Source organism: Balaenoptera ricei, chromosome 15 (assembly GCF_028023285.1).
Source record: "Balaenoptera ricei isolate mBalRic1 chromosome 15, mBalRic1.hap2, whole genome shotgun sequence".
In the NCBI taxonomy this organism is placed as follows: domain Eukaryota; kingdom Metazoa; phylum Chordata; class Mammalia; order Artiodactyla; family Balaenopteridae; genus Balaenoptera; species Balaenoptera ricei.
The window spans coordinates 26959680-26975560 of record NC_082653.1 but is presented as its reverse complement, the minus strand read 5'-3'; the positions used below and the strand labels follow the sequence as shown (position 1 = coordinate 26975560).

General features: G+C 47.3%; 1 protein-coding gene across 2 annotated transcripts in view; it reads left to right on the top strand.

Moving 5' to 3' along the window:
• The window catches only part of HCK (HCK proto-oncogene, Src family tyrosine kinase), a 40555-nt gene that overhangs the window by 21186 nt on the left and 3488 nt on the right, over nt 1–15881 (top strand). For both annotated transcript variants that reach the window (XM_059898979.1, XM_059898978.1), the window contains exons 6-12: nt 1236–1339; nt 4556–4705; nt 5171–5323; nt 6970–7149; nt 8316–8392; nt 13129–13282; nt 15195–15326. In XM_059898979.1, the coding sequence (XP_059754962.1) occupies nt 1236–1339; nt 4556–4705; nt 5171–5323; nt 6970–7149; nt 8316–8392; nt 13129–13282; nt 15195–15326 (950 nt within the window). The remainder of the gene's footprint in view (nt 1–1235; nt 1340–4555; nt 4706–5170; nt 5324–6969; nt 7150–8315; nt 8393–13128; nt 13283–15194; nt 15327–15881) is intronic.

Genomic DNA, 15881 nt, shown 5'->3' with positions numbered 1-15881 from the left:
GCATAGATGCCCCACTATCCCCTGCCAGTGGTCACTTAACCTGCTTCCAGTCTTGTGCTGCAGTGAATCTCCTTGTGTATATGTCACTTCTCCCGGTGCAAGATCGGTGGGATAACTTCCTAGGGATTGAATTGCCAGGGAGATAGCTCTTACTCTGTACCCTTTAACATTGCTTGAACATTTTACCATGGCATTAATTACTTTACCAAATGAGAGCAAAGAAGGCAAGTGGGAGATGTAGAATGGTGACTAAGACCTTGGGCTCTGGAGTTAGACTGCCTGGCTTTGAATCCTGCCCCCACCACTTCCTAGCTATATGACGCCAGGCAAGTTACTTGCTTTCTCTGTTCCTCAGTTTCCTCATCTATGAAGTGGGGATAATAAAGGCAATGATTCCACAGCGTTGTTGGGTGAATAATAAGAACTTGATGAATGTCAGCTGTCTGTCTCCCCAGTTGATAGTAGAGGAAACAGAAGTCCAGAGAGGGAAAGCGATGTGCTCAAAGTCACACAGCAGATTTGTGGCAGGGTCAAGGCCAGCTGACCTCTGGTCTGGGGTTTTTCCATCACAGCACATGAACTACTCCTCAGGGAATGGATTTGGTTGCTGCTGCTTGAATTTTTCCACCCAAGATCCCAAACATCCAGGGAGTATGAAGAAAAGGTCCAAGGATATGGTCCCAAGTATAAAATCATTTGAAATCTCACATTTTAGCTTAGAAATGCATGCCAACTTTATATTCACTCTGTATCCACAGAGGAGGTTGAACTGTGGCAGTAACAAAGCCCAGCCCTCACACACATGGGCCTCCAAGACCCTGAAAAGATGGTCAAATGTTCTTGTGAAATTTGCAAAAGTAAGATTTTTGACCACAGTTGGTTAAGACTGCTGTATTTTTCCACCCAATCTTTCTGTTCATAAGCTTATCCCTCACATTGGGTGGTGCTGGAATGACCACGAGCATTTTGTATTTGTAACGCTGTGTTATTTTCCTTGAAGAAAGCTCCCCAAATTGCCTAAGTTTCAGCCTCAGCAAACTGGATTCACCAGTTTGGTAAAATGTCTGTTTTAATGTTAAAATATTAAAAGAATGGTTGTTTTCCCCAAAAGAATCTGAGTAAAATTGATCCCGCAGGAAGCCAGGCCCTCAGAATCCTGGTGCCGGGCAAGAGCGCTGAGAGCCGGCCAGGATTGTCTGCCACGGGTTCACACGCTGCACACCCCTCCCCTCCAGGTGGTTCTTCAAGGGCATCAGCCGGAAGGATGCAGAGCGCCAACTCCTGGCCCCTGGCAATGTGCTGGGCTCCTTCATGATTCGGGACAGCGAGACCACCAAAGGTGATGCAGGCCCTCCCAGCCCTGTGTCCCTGCCCACCTCCCCTACCCCACGGGGGAATGCCCTGGGGGATGGGGGCCTGAACAACTCACCCAGCCCACTGTGGCTTCCAAGCTTCCTCCTGCCCTTTGCTCAAGCCTAGTTTGGGCCTTCTCAGCCCCCAGAACTGGCGGCTTAGGCCGATGGAAATAGGAGGCAGTGACCGCCCCTAAAAACAACATCCTGCTTGTATTCTTTCAAATATTCATCAAAATATATCTTGTCCCTAAACCTGATTCCTCCCTCTCTCCGTAAGAAAATGGGTGGGATCAGGCTACAGGAGGAGCCCCCAAGCCAGCCTTCGCTGGGACCCTGCTTAAAATAGCTCCTTTGAGATATTTGGAAGTTTTGATGTTGGTGGCCTGCTTCCTGAAATTTCTGTGCTGTGAGGGTGGCTTTGTGCCGGGTCATTGCACAGGAGGCAAGAGCAGTGCCCCAAAACAGTGCGTAACTCAAACTGGCATCAACTGAGGCCAGTTTTCCCAAAGGAATGAATGTAAGTAGGAGTCTCGTGATTTCGGATTTCACACACAGAGTGGACCTTTACTATGGTGTTTAGACTCAAGACTGCTTGGTTCAAAGAAATCAGTAAATTGCATAAAGTGTGACCTCACAGTACCCTGCGCAAACAGTTTTGGGGCCATCAATCGAAGGCATCTGTGTGACCTTCTATTCACTCCCTAGGTATCTGAACTGGGGAAGCCTGAATGTGGCTAGAACACCATTCAAAATCAGTGTTTTGGGTCAGTGAATATTTAGGCTTTATTTCCTCCCACCCAACAAACCCCCTTTCAGCCCCCAGAGGAAAAGAAACGGACAAAAAGGTAAAGCCGTACACAGCCCTCGGCTTCTCTTCTCCCGCTGGGCCATCCTGCACACAGGGGCAGACCTACGGGGCAGGAAGGTGAGCTTGGGCCACTGTCACAGCCCTCAGAGATGGGGTCATAGGCAGGTTCGCCGAGTTAATAAAACTTGCAGCACAAGTGCCCCAAATCCTATCCTGCTGCTTCTTGGATTCTGCTCCTCCCCATTCAGCATCAGCCAAACCAGCCTCACCTTGACTGGGCAGAGTGGCTAAGAGTGGGGTCCCAGAGCCTGCTGCCTGGGTTTGACTCCCAGCTCTGCTACTTACAAGCTGTGTGACTCTGGGTGAGTTACTTCACCTCCCTGGACCTCAGTCCCCTCATCTATAATATTGTGGTGATATAAAACCTCTACCTTGTGGGGTTATTCATTCACTATAATGAATAATATAATTTATCATAATACATATAACTATAATTCATTATAATGAATATTATTCCTATTCATTCATTTTTTCTTTCCTTCATTTTTTTATTCAGACAAGGTTCTTAGTGGCTAGCATGTATGGTCAACTGTTATTCATGCAACAGTTTAAACCTCCCCCAAATCCTATGACATGGTGCTACTGTGGTAGAGAAAACTGAGAGACAGAGAGGTTAATAACTTGCCCAAGGACACTCAGCCCACAAATGGCAGAACCGTGGCCATGGACTGAAAGACGTGTGTGTTTCTGGTCTATGTGATGCCATGTGTATTAGGTTCCTATTGCTGTTGTAACAAATTACCACAAGCTTAGTGGCTTAAAGCAAGATAAATTTATGATGTTACAGTTCTGGGGGTCAGAAGTCTGAAATTGGTCTCACTGGGCTCAAGTGAAAGTTTCCGCAGGACTGGTCCCTTCTGGAAGCTTCACAAAAGAATCTGTTTCTTTGCCTTTTTCAGCTTCTAGAGGTCACCATCATTCCTTGGCTCATAGCCTCTTTCTCACATCTCTCCAACCTCAACTTTCCATCTTCATATATCCTACTTTGACCTTCTTACTTCCTCTTATAAGGACCCTTGTGATTACACTGGGCCTACCTGGATAATCCAGGATGGCTTCCCCATCTCCAGATCCTTAACTCAATCACATCTGCAAAACCCCTTTTACCATGTAAGGTAATATATGCACAGGTGTCAGGGATTAGGACACGGACATCTTGGGGGCTGTTACTCAGCCTGCCACAGCATTTAATGTTTACACTTACATTTCAATGTTTATACTGTAATAATTGAACTGGATATTTTTATGTTTGTTTTATCTTTTTGCTTGTTTGTTTCTAAATAGCGTTTCTACCAAACTGGTGTGGTACCTTGGCTTTTGTGATTGATAGATAGATAGATAGATAGATGATAGGAAGAAAAAGAGATAATAATGAAGATGATGACGGCCAACACTTAATGAGTGTTTACATCTTGAGTACAAGCATTACTTCTTTTTTTTTTTTAATTAATTAATTTATTTTTGGCTGCATTAGGTTTTTTTTTTTAACATCTTTATTGGAGTAAAATTGCTTTACAATGGTGTGTTAGTTTCTGCTTTATAACAAAGTGAATCAGTTATACATATACATATGTTCCCATATCTCTTCCCTCTTGCATCTCCCTCCCTCCCGCCCTCCCTATCCCACACCTCTAGGTGGTCACAAAGCACAGAGCTGATATCTCTGTGCTATGCGGTTGCTTCCCACTAGCTATCTATTTTACGTTTGGTAGTGTATATATGTCCATGCCACTCTCTCTCTTTGTCACATCTTACCCTTCCCCCTCCCCATATCCTCAAGTTCATTCTCTAGTAGGTCTGTGTCTTTTTTCCCGTCTTGCCACTAGGTTCTTCATGACCTTTTTTTTTTTTTTTCCTTAGATTCCATATATATGTGTTAGCATACTGTATTTGTTTTTCTCTTTCTGACTTACTTCACTCTGTATGACAGACTCTAGTTCCATCCATCTCACTACAAATAACTCCATTTCGTTTCTTTTTATGGCTGAGTAATATTCCATTGTATATATGTGCCACATCTTCTAAGCATTACTTCTTTTAACCATCAGGCAATGGAATGGGGTGAGGAGGTATGACCAATCCCATTTTACAGATGAGGAAACTGAGGCACAGAGAAGTGACATGGTCACTTGTCCAAGGTCTCGCAGCTGGACATGGAGCAGCCTGACAAGCACCCAGGAAGCCTGACTCCACAGCCCACTCCTACCCTGTACTCCACTGAGCAGGTGCCAGGACGGTGCCAGTAGTGGCCTTACAGAGTGTCAGGTTGCTGACACAAGGTGGCAGGCCTCTGAGAGTCAACTCCTGAGGGGTTTCTCTCTGGCCCATGCAGGGAGCTACTCTTTGTCCGTGCGAGACTACGACCCCCAGCACAGGGACACAGTGAAACATTATAAGATCCGGACCCTGGACAATGGGGGCTTCTACATCTCCCCCCGGAGCACCTTCAGCAGCCTGCAGGAGCTGGTGGCCCACTACAAGAGTGAGTCCTGGGAGTTCCCTGGCGATCCAGTGGTTAAGACTCTGCGCTTTTAATGCAGGGGGTGCAGGTTCGATCCCTGATCAGGAAACTAAGATCCCACATGCCGTGGGACGCAGCCAAACAAGAAAAAGAGAGTAAGTCCTACTGGGGCTGCCTCCCAACCGGGGGCCCAAGTGGGTGGGCCTGTCTCCCAGGAATCCTAGTCAAGTGTGCACTGCAACCTCTGAGGCCTGCTGAGGTTTCCTCCCCAGACAAATAGTTGCTTTGGATTCTCCTGAAGGCCTTTTGAGCAGGAGGGCAGAGGTGGCATCGCATCATGCTCTGTTCTCTTGGGGATGTCCCTGATGGGGGCGACCCTTCGGAACATGGGCCAGATGCAGTGGACCAGGTGGGGCAGCCCCCGAGAGGAAGCCTGTGGCTGGCCTGGAGCTGGCTGCCCTCAGCTGATCAGGGGCTCTGTTCCAGAGGGGAGCGACGGACTCTGCCAGAAGCTGACAGTGCCCTGCATGTCCTCTAAGCCCCAGAAGCCTTGGGAGAAAGATGCCTGGGAGATCCCCCGGGAGTCCCTCAAGCTGGAGAAGAAACTTGGAGCTGGGCAGTTTGGGGAAGTCTGGATGGGTAAGGACCCAGGGCCAGAGTGGGGAGGGGAAGGAGGGAAGAGGGAGGTCCTTGCTTTCAGGAACAGCCTGAGGCAAAGTGCGAATGCCACCCAGGGCAGAGGGGAGATTTGAATAATAACCATAAAGGAACAATTCTTCAGTTCCTCTCTGATAGCAAACCAAATTGTCCGGCCATGCAAACACTGATTTGCCTTTGAGACCAGGCCTGTTGGGGTCAAACACTTTCTTCTGGGAAGCAGGAGCCCTAGATGAGGGATCTGCTCCCTCATAGGGAGCTGGGACAGTCTACTAGTTGGGTGTTGAGATAACCAGAACATCTCTTAGGATGATGAAAATTAAGAATGGGAAAGAATATAGGACTTCCCTGGTGGTCCAGTGGTTAAGACTCTGTGCTTCCAATGCAGGGGGCACGGGTTTTGATCCCCGGTTGGGGAACTAAGATCCCACATGCCATGCAGCGTGGCAAAAAAAAAGAATGGGAAAGTATAACTTGGAGGTTTCCAGGTGAGTTCAGTGTTGGCAGCTGATGAACAAGCTGTTCTGAGCACCTGCCGCGTGCCCAGTGCCATGCTAGGGCATTGTGGGGCACCAAAAAGTCATATTCCACCCCTGCTGTCCTGCCTCTAATAACCTAAGAATAGCAAAGCCTGCTTTGCAGAACTGTGGGTGAGACACGATGCCTGGCCCAGTGCCTGGTGCCCCCATTGTGTTTATACTCCACCACGTTCCAAATGGGAGGGAAGGCAACTTACAGAGATGCAAACAATTCAGCCAGAAAAAAATAAGTTTAAAATCCACGTATTTTAGCTATATTTATTGAGAGCCTACTATGTGCCAGGCACTGAATAAGAGAAGGTGGCAGAGAAAGTATGGAGAGGAAGGTAAGGCAGATTGGGCTGATGAGGTTGGAAAACAAAAAATATTATATGAGGCCTTAGACTCTTACTACAGGAAGACCTCAACTCTGGATTAGAGCTTCCTGGCAGCCGAGGCAAACATGGAAACACAAGCAACAATGAGATTTACAAGATCAACATGATGAAGCAGGGAAGGGGTAGGGTGAGGTGAGGGAACAGCATGTGCAAAGTCCCTGTGGTGGGAGGGGGAGTTGGCCGCTTGAGGGACTGAATGATACACAGGCTGATTGGTGCACAAAAGGCAAGGGGGTTGTTGGTGGATGATGAGGCAAGGTGGGCAAGGCCAGATCATGCAGGGCCTTGTGGACCATGATGAAACTGGCATTTATTTTGAGAGCAGTGTTAAGATTAAATAAACCATTTTAAGCAAAGATAATATGTGTATGGATGTCTGACAAAACAAAGGTAGGTGTGTGAGTGAGTGACATAATCTGAGTGATGTTTTAAGGTTATTCTTTAATCCCTGAAAGAGCCTTTGCAGATGAGGAAACCACAGTTCAGAGAGGTTAAGTGACTTGCCCAAGGGCACACAGCTAGGAAGTAGTAAACCGGCCCTCCAACCCACATCTGTCTGAGGCCAAAGCCCATGTCTCCCCTTCTCTCTCTAAGGGCTGAGATGGGCAGAGAAGGTGTCCTGGAGGAGGCAGGTCTGCACCCGGGTCTTCCAGAACTGTGGGGAAAGAGCAGTGGGTCCTGACCACCTTTCCTGCTCCCTGTTCCTCTCCAGCCACCTACAACAAGCACACCAAAGTGGCCGTGAAGACGATGAAGCCCGGGAGCATGTCTGTGGAGGCGTTCCTGGCAGAAGCCAACGTGATGAAAACTCTGCAGCATGACAAGCTGGTGAAGCTGCATGCCGTGGTCACGGAGGAGCCCATCTACATCATCACAGAGTTCATGGCCAAAGGTGCCACATGCTGGGAGCTGGGGATGCAGGCTGTGGCTCCTCCTGGTCAATTGCAGAGTCAAAGGTGACTCTGTCAAGGTTCTTGCCTTCAAGATTTCCCCAGTCTGGCCAGGAGCTCTTCTGACACGAACTCACTGATCATCTTCATATCCACCCACCCCACCCTCCTGTTTAAGGGGGTGAAATCATGTTAGGGGGATGCCAGGAGAAGGGGAGCACATGGGCCCCTGGGCGAGCGGGTAGGGCCAGAATCCCTCTGGGTGATAGGAGAAGAGGCTTCTAGGGGTTCACTGTGAGCCCTAGAGCCTGGAGTGACTCCCTAAACCACCCCCCACCCCCCCACCATCAGCCACCTTCCCTAGCTGGACCAATGCTCCAGAAAAGAGAGTCAAAGCATTAAGACCTTTGTCAACCTTAAGAGTTGAAAAGCATCCGTTCCAGGCTGCCCCAACCCTGCCTACACACAATCCAGGACGTCTCAGGGATTTTTTTTTTTTTAGGCCACCATTTCCCAATCATTTTCAATCCCTGCCCATTTTTCTGTATACAGAAACATCTCACATGACCTCCATTTAGAATGATTCAAAATCTCAAAGCTTTTATCATTTTCTAAACACACAATTATGCCAGCCTTATAAAACCATGCCCCCGGTCATCCAGGCTCAGAAAGCTGTCTCAGTCAAGGAACCAGTCTGGCAATCACAAAGTCGTTTTCCAAACGCCCAAATTCTGTTTCTCAAACACTAGGAGCGGTAAATACTTTTTTTTTTTTTTTTAATTTTTTAAATTATTTATTTATTTATTTATGGCTGTGTTGGGTCTTCGTTTCTGTGCGAGGGCTTTCTCTAGCTGTGGCAAGCGTGGGCCACTCTTCATCGCGGTGCGCGGGCCTCTCACTATCGCGGCCTCTCTTGTTGCGGAGCACAGGCTCCAGATGCGCAGGCTCAGTAGCCGTGGCGCACGGGCCCAGTTGCTCCGCGGCCTGTGGGATCCTCCCAGACCAGGGCTCGAACCCGTGTCCCCTGCATCGGCAGGCAGACTCTGAACCACTGCGCCACCAGGGAAGCCCAGTAAATACTTTTATTTAAATCCATTACTATGAACGATCTTAACCACACACTAAAGTCCTGAGAGTAGTAAATGCTGCTTCCCCCTCCCCGACACAGGCAGCCTGCTGGACTTCCTGAAAAGTGAAGAAGGCAGCAAGCAGCCATTGCCAAAACTCATCGACTTCTCAGCCCAGGTGAGAGTCTAATGGGGAAGTTGGGGGAGGGGAACAGGAAGTCAATTATCTCTTCAACAAATGTTTATTGGTCACATACTATAGTAATAACAATAATAATAGCTAACATTTATTGAGTCCTCAGGATTAAAGTATGCTTTTTATATGTGCCTTCTATGTACTAACTCATGTAGTCCTCACATCAACCTGCTAGGGTAAGATTTTTCTTATCTATTCCTTTGTAATCAACCACTCCAAAGCTTAGTAGCTTGAAACAACAATGTATTATTTCCCATGATTCTGTGAGGTTGACTGGGGTTGGCTGGGTGGTTTTTCTGCTCCGCGTGGTGAAACTGAGGTTCCTCTTGTGGATGCATTCTGCTGAGAGCTTGCCTGGGGCTAGAATGTCCGAGATGGTGGCTCATCCTCCAAGTCTCTCTCCAGTGGCCCCACGTCACTCAATAAGCCAACCAGAGCTCCTTTACATCCTGGCGGCGAGGTTCCAAGAGGGAATCTTCTAAGGGACCAAGCCGTAAATGAGCAAGCTCCACTTGCATCGTGCTTACTAATGTCCCCTTGGCCAAAGCAAGTCACATGCCCAGCCCTCGGTCAGTGTGGGAGGGACTGCACAAGAGCATGAGTCCCAGGAGGCATGGTTGGAAGCCACTGATGTAATAGTCCGGCCACAGATACGTAATTGTCACTCCATTTTACAGAACAGGAAATTGAGGCATAGAGATGCAGTGAAGTACAGATGAGGAAACTAAGGCCCAGTGAGGTGAAGTAGCTTGCCTAAATTACTATGTTACTTTTAGGGGATACAGCAGTGAACAAAATGGAAAGTATTGCTGTCCTCCCAGGGTTTACACTTACTAAACAACTGAATCTCTTAGAGAGCCAGGACCCAAGTGGTCCTGGCTCAGTACCAAAAGAATGCAGTATCCAGCAAAATTAATAATGTCCATAAATCACAGAAACACTTCTTAAAACCCCATTTTCTTTCTCATCTTCCCTTCACTTTCTACAGCTCTTCTCACCCCCAGCCTGAGTGCTTTTTACTTCTAGCCTCTCATTCTCTCCTATCTGTGGGAAAACAGGGGAGGAAAAGTCTGCTCTGGGAGTACACGGCTGGAGCACTTAGTCCAGTCCAGGAGCAATCTGAGAAGGCTTCCCAGAGGAAGCGGTCTCTAGGCTGAGCCCTGAAGGATGAGTAGAAGTTAGGCAGATGAAGAGGAGAGGGAAGGGTATTCTAGGCAGAAGAAGCAGCCTGTGCCAAAGCCCAAAGGGCAAAACAAGAGCTCAGCCTGGTCAGTTGGAGCCTGGGCCTGGCAAAAATGAAGGGGCTGTGGCTTGCAGCCTGGAAGGTGTTAAGGGAGAGGGGCACCTGGGCCTAGGGCTGGGCCTTCTGGAGATGCCTAAGGCAGAGCTCATTTGAGTATGCAAATCCTGGGGGGGCTGGGCAGAGGTATAATAAAAGACTTTACCTTTCAGAGCCTGGAATGCCAGAGGACTATGGAAATCAAGACCTGGCATTTTCCCTTCAGTGGGCGCTGCCCCGGGGAAACAATAGCCTGGCCTGTTGCTAAATTATAACCATCAAACTGGCAGAAACCTTGCTGGGTAGAGGTTCACGGACTGGGGCAAGAACCACTCTCTTCATGGCACAGACAGGAAAACAGAAGCCACAGGAGGGAAAGAGGTTCCAGGCCCTTGTGCATCAAGGAGCAGAGGTACACTCAGAGCCCAGGGACAGGAAGGCGTCAGCCTGGTGGCCTGATCTTCACTTCCAGTCTAGAGAGGCAGGTGGGCGCAGTCAGTGGAGGCTGCCCAGCCCTGTCGCCAACTGACTGTGGAGCCTCGGATCCGCCCTGGGTCTTGGTCCCTCTATTTGTCAAATGAGGGAATTGGACCATCTCTGTGGTTTTCAAGTTTGAAAGCTTTTTCTTTTTTTTTTTTTTAAGCCATAACTCAGTTGGTCAAATGAATCTTATAGAGCAGCTGAATACTTTAAAATAGATCAAAACAGAGCTGCTCTGATTGAAGCAGGTGGCCTTTATTTTGTCCCTCCAACTCCAAGATGACCTTGAGGTATCAATTGGATTCAGTTTGAAGAGCCCTGAGCTGGGATATCCCTACAGGCCCTTCCAGCTGGTTCTTGATTCCCTGATACTCTGAGAAGCAAACCCAGTAACAATGCCTGACATCATGGCAGCCCACTTGGTGGGCATGAAATCTCACCACCTCATCAACCCCCAATTCATAGACCAACCCTGAACCCAGTCAACCTATCCACTATTTGTTCAGTTGACAAACCCTTGAGAAGAACCACTATATACACATGGGCTTAGGAATCACGTAGAGTTTTGCTATTGACCCCAGCTCTGCCTGTGTAGCTTTGAGCAAATTGCTTAACCTTTCTGAGGGCCACTTTCCTCAACAGGGACCATTATAGCCACTGTTGAAGTGAATAATTATATGCCAGACTCTGTTCTAAGCCCTGATGTAGACTTAGAGTATTAATCCTCACATGACCCCTTGGAAGAAGGTCCTATTGTCCCCATTTTACAGAGAAGAAAATTGAGGCATAGAGGGTTAAAGTAGTTTGCTTGGAGATCACAGAGATGTGGGGCTCAAATTGAGCTGGTCCAACCCCAGAGTCACCTAGGCATTCTCATCTGCTGTCTCCTGAGTGGGGTTAGTCCCACCTGCCCCACTGAGCTCATGTGCTCATGTGCAAATCCATAACATGAGAGTCTGTCCCTAGGTACTGAGAAATGGTAACAACCAGCATTAGTGCCTGCTCTGTGCCAAACATTCAGCTAGAGTAATGGACACAGACCCTGAGCACGGCTGTCAGATTTCCAGTCCTGGTCTCCACTTGGGCCAGTTAATTATTTCTCTGGGATTCAGTTTTCTCACCTGTGAAATAGTGCTGATATCAATAGTACCTCCCCCAAAGCAGAGAGTAAATGCTATTTAAGTTTGTTAAGTATTATCTTATGATTAGCGAATAAGCTACAACGTCCGCCGTTAATGTTACAGCTGTTGTTAACTGTTTGGTCGAGGAACTCCTTATAAATTTTCCACACCCCCAGGTCAAGACTCTGCCTTACCACAAACAAAATCAGAAAGTCTAGTTAAAAATTAAAAAAAAAAAAAAGTCTCACGTCTTTGTTGGAAAGCCTGGAGCCTCAGACCTCAGTTCCAATGGCCACAGGTGCTCCCTGCTGGCCACTTTCCACAAGTGCACCATCCACTTGCCTCAGACTTTGAACAGGCTTGTGTCTCGGTTTGGTCTGGCCCAAAGTCCCACCTCCCCAAATAATCTCACCAGATTGCACCCAGCTGCAGTTCTCCAGAGCACTGGAGTCCTGGGTAACTAGAGGCAGCTTGGGGTACGGGGAGTGGAAATCCACAGACAGGTTTGAGTCAGAATCTCCCTGGTGGTGTGATCTAGAAAATGTGTCCCTCCTCTGTACAACAGAAATGGTGATAACGCCTGCCTCAAGGACATTGAAGGCCAGTTTATGAACTATAAATGCTATTTTCTGAGTTTCTGAGGGTTAGTCATAAGCCTGTTTCTGAGGGTCAGTGCACAAACCCTTGTAAGTGGAAAACGTCTCTAAGGAAAAATCCCACATCTTTCTGTCAGGCTTCCAAGGTCCCACTGTGAATAAGAATCCTCCACACAAGATTGGGATTGACATATATACGTTAATATGTATAAAATGGATAACTAATAAGAACCTGCTGTATAAAAAATTAAATAAAATAAAATTCAAAAATTCAAAAAAAAACAAAAAGAAGAATCCTCCACACAGTCCATTATGCACTCAGCAGCCATGATGACATTAAAATATGTATCAGACCATGTCATTCTCCTGCTCTAAGACTTCTCTCTTCCCTTTATGCTTAGAATACAACCCAACTGCCTCTCCTAACCTGCAAGGTTCTTCCCAATCAGCAGCCTCCCTAACAACCTCAACTCCCCCCACTTTCCCTCTGGCAACTTCTGATCAGCCACCTGTTCTATGAATACCCAAGCTCACTCCTACTTCCGGACCTTTGCGCATGATGTTCTTTCTGCCAGGAATGCTCTTATTTGACACACTTTTATCATCACTCAGATCTTTCCTAAAATTTCACCTCATCAAAGCAGCCTTCCCTGACCATCCAATCCAAAACAGCCCTCTACACTTCGTGTCCTATTACCTGCTTTATCCTTTCCTTATGGTACTTATTACCACCTGCAGGGACTTTCCTGGCTCCCCACCTGTTCAAGCAATATGTCTGGCACCCATGAGACACTCAGTAGATATTTGTTGAATGAATAAAGGAATTTTCCCTACCCAGGCTTGGGGGTGAAGGAGGCATAAGAGATACAGCAGAATGTTATGTGAGCCTAGGTTGTTCCCAGAAGTGGGGTTGGGGATGAAAGCCCGTCGAAGTATCCTGGTTTGTGTGTGTGTAGGTCCTTGGAGAAATAACACTTTTTCCTCAAAGTGTTCTTGGGAAGTCTTGGAACTCTAGAGAAGCCCCAAACTGGCCCAGGCCCTGAGGATCCCCCCAGCCTGGCTGGGTAGACAGAGAAATGCCAACCTGAGCCCAGGACCCTCCCACAAAAAAAGGGGGGGAGCTGGCGCACATATTTTCCAGCTTTCTCATACTTGGACATTTCTCTTCTGCTTCTGGATGAGACCCACCTTGGGCTGGGCCAGCCAGATCTGAGGGTAAGGGTGTCTCTGTTTTGGGTGGAGATTGCAGAAGGCATGGCCTTCATCGAGCAGAGGAACTACATCCACCGAGACCTCCGAGCCGCCAACATCTTGGTTTCTGCATCCCTGGTGTGCAAGATTGCTGACTTCGGCCTGGCGCGGATCATAGAGGACAACGAGTACACAGCTCGGGAAGGTAGGGGTTGCTGCCAAGGGCCCCGTGGAGCCCACCTGGGGGGGTCATGACTGTTGACAGTTAACACCTGTGAAAGTGATTGGTAAAAATGCAAAGGTCTGTCCCAGTATCAGCTGTGAGTTATGAAGCTGGACGGACTCCTTCTGGACATAGTGTCTTGGTCTGCAGAGTCTCCCCCAGTGACTGTGATCGGCTGTAGATTGGGTTAGTCAAGTCATGTTGAATTTAAGGGTAAGAGCAACGTTATGTGTAGTCGACAAAAACTGGGAAGAACCTAACTGTCCACAAATAGTAAGATGATATTTAAATTGTGGTATATTCACAGAATATAATATTATGTAACGATGAGAACTTACGAACCAGTGACACATGCAAAAAAATGGATGACTCTCACGGCATAATATCGAAATACAAGAAATCAGACAAAAAAGTAGATGCTGGATAGTTCCATTTATATAAAATTCAGAAACAGGCAAACACATATGTGAAGGTTGACAGCAGCATTATTCTTAAAAGCCCAAAAGTGGAAGCAACCCAAATGTCCATCAACTGATACACAAAATGGGATATAGACATACAATGGAATATCATTTGGCCATAATAAAAGGGATGAAGTACTAATATACCCTAAACATGGATAAACTTTGAAAACATCGTGTTAAGCGAAAGAAGCCAGACACGAAGACTACGTATTATATGATTCCATTTATATGAAATGCCCAGAACAAGCAAATCTACAGACAGAAAGTAGATTAACTCCAGCCTAGGGCTGGGGTGGGGACCTGGCAAGAAATGGATAGTGACTGCTATGGTTTTGGGGTGTATGATGAAAATATTTTAAAACTCACAACTTTGTGAATATACTAAGAACCATTGTACTGTATACTTTAAGTGGGTGAATTATATGGTCTGTGAATGTATCTCAAACAAAAAAAAACAGGCAAAGCTCATTTATGGTGCTAGAGATCAGAATAATAGCTACCTGGATTGGGGGGGTATTGACAGAGAGGGGGCCGGAGGGAACACTTCTGAGAAAGTGTTCTATATATTGATCTGAGTGGTGATTACAAAGGGATATACATATATAAAATGCATCAAGTTGTGTATGAAAGATTTGTACATTTTATTTCATGTTTATTATGACACAATAAAAAAAAATCTAAACTCAGGGCAACCACCAAAAGAATAGAGTGTATAATTTCTAAACCAAGAGAGGATAAGCAGGAATAAAAAAAACTCTCTCAATCCCAAGGAAGGAAGGGATGGGGGAAAAAAAGAAAAAACATAGAGCATTTTCAGAACTTGACTATGTACAAAATCATAAAGCAGGTCTCAACAAACTCCAAAGAACATGTATCCTTTACACCACATTCCCCAACCACAGTGGAATTATGATAGAAATCACTCACCAAAGGTTAACTAAACCCATTCCAGACCAGAGGCAAGGAGGGGAGGACTAGAAGGGGAAACACCCAGTGACAGGGGAAACCTCAGAGGCCAAGAGCCGAAATCTTCCCTTCCCCCATTGCGGGGGGTTAGGGGGCGGAGGCATCAGATGTGACCTGGTCTCAAAGTCCCTTGAAGTTCTGCTGTCCCCAAAGATCCTGTGACCTCTAGGACTCCACTCTTCAGGAGCTGTAGTTCACCAGGACATCAGCTGAATCAATGAGGTGGCCCCAGAGAGTGAGTTCCCAGACACACCCCAGGCGCCTCGGCCCACTCCTCCCCACTTTAGCCATCTGTCCTCAGGATGGATGTTCCTTGCTTCCATGGAGGCCAGATTGAGGGAAGTCACAGTTCTGCAGGGGGCAGATGTTGGCAGCTGTACCGCTGTCCTGTTCCCTTGCCCAGCAGAGACCCAGCCCTGACTGCTACCCAGACTCACCCTCACTCTGCTCCGTCCAAACCACAGGGGCCAAGTTCCCCATCAAGTGGACGGCTCCTGAAGCCATCAACTTTGGCTCCTTCACCATCAAGTCAGACGTCTGGTCCTTTGGTATCCTGCTGATGGAGATCGTCACCTACGGCCGGATCCCTTACCCAGGTAGGAGAGGGAACATCAGCTTGGGGCTGCTTCCAGGGCCCAGCCTGGCTCCCTTCTCTTGTCAATGCAGCCATTCAGACCGAGTTTTTGTTTGTTTGTTTGTTATCTATTGTTATCAATTTTTTTTTTTTTTTTTGGCTGCGTCGGGTCTTCTTTGAGGCACACGGGATCATTCGTTGCAGCGTGTGGGCTCTTTGTTGTGGTGCGCGGGCTTCTCTCTAATTGTGGCTTGCGGGTTTTCCCTCTCTAGTTGTGGCACGCGGGTTCCAGAACGCATGGGGTCTGTAGTTTGCGGCACGGGGGCTCTCTAGTTGAGGCACACGAGCTCAGTAGTTGTGGCACACAGGTTAGTTGCCCCACAGCGTGTGGGATCTTAGTTCCCTGACCAGGTATCAAACCCACGTCCCCTGCATTGTAAGGTGGATTCTTTACCACTGGACCACCAGGGAAGTCCCGATTTTTATCAATATTTTTATTGAAGTATAGTTGATTTATAATGTGTTAATTTCTGCTGTACAGCAAAGTGCTTCAGTTATACACATTCTTTTTTTAAAT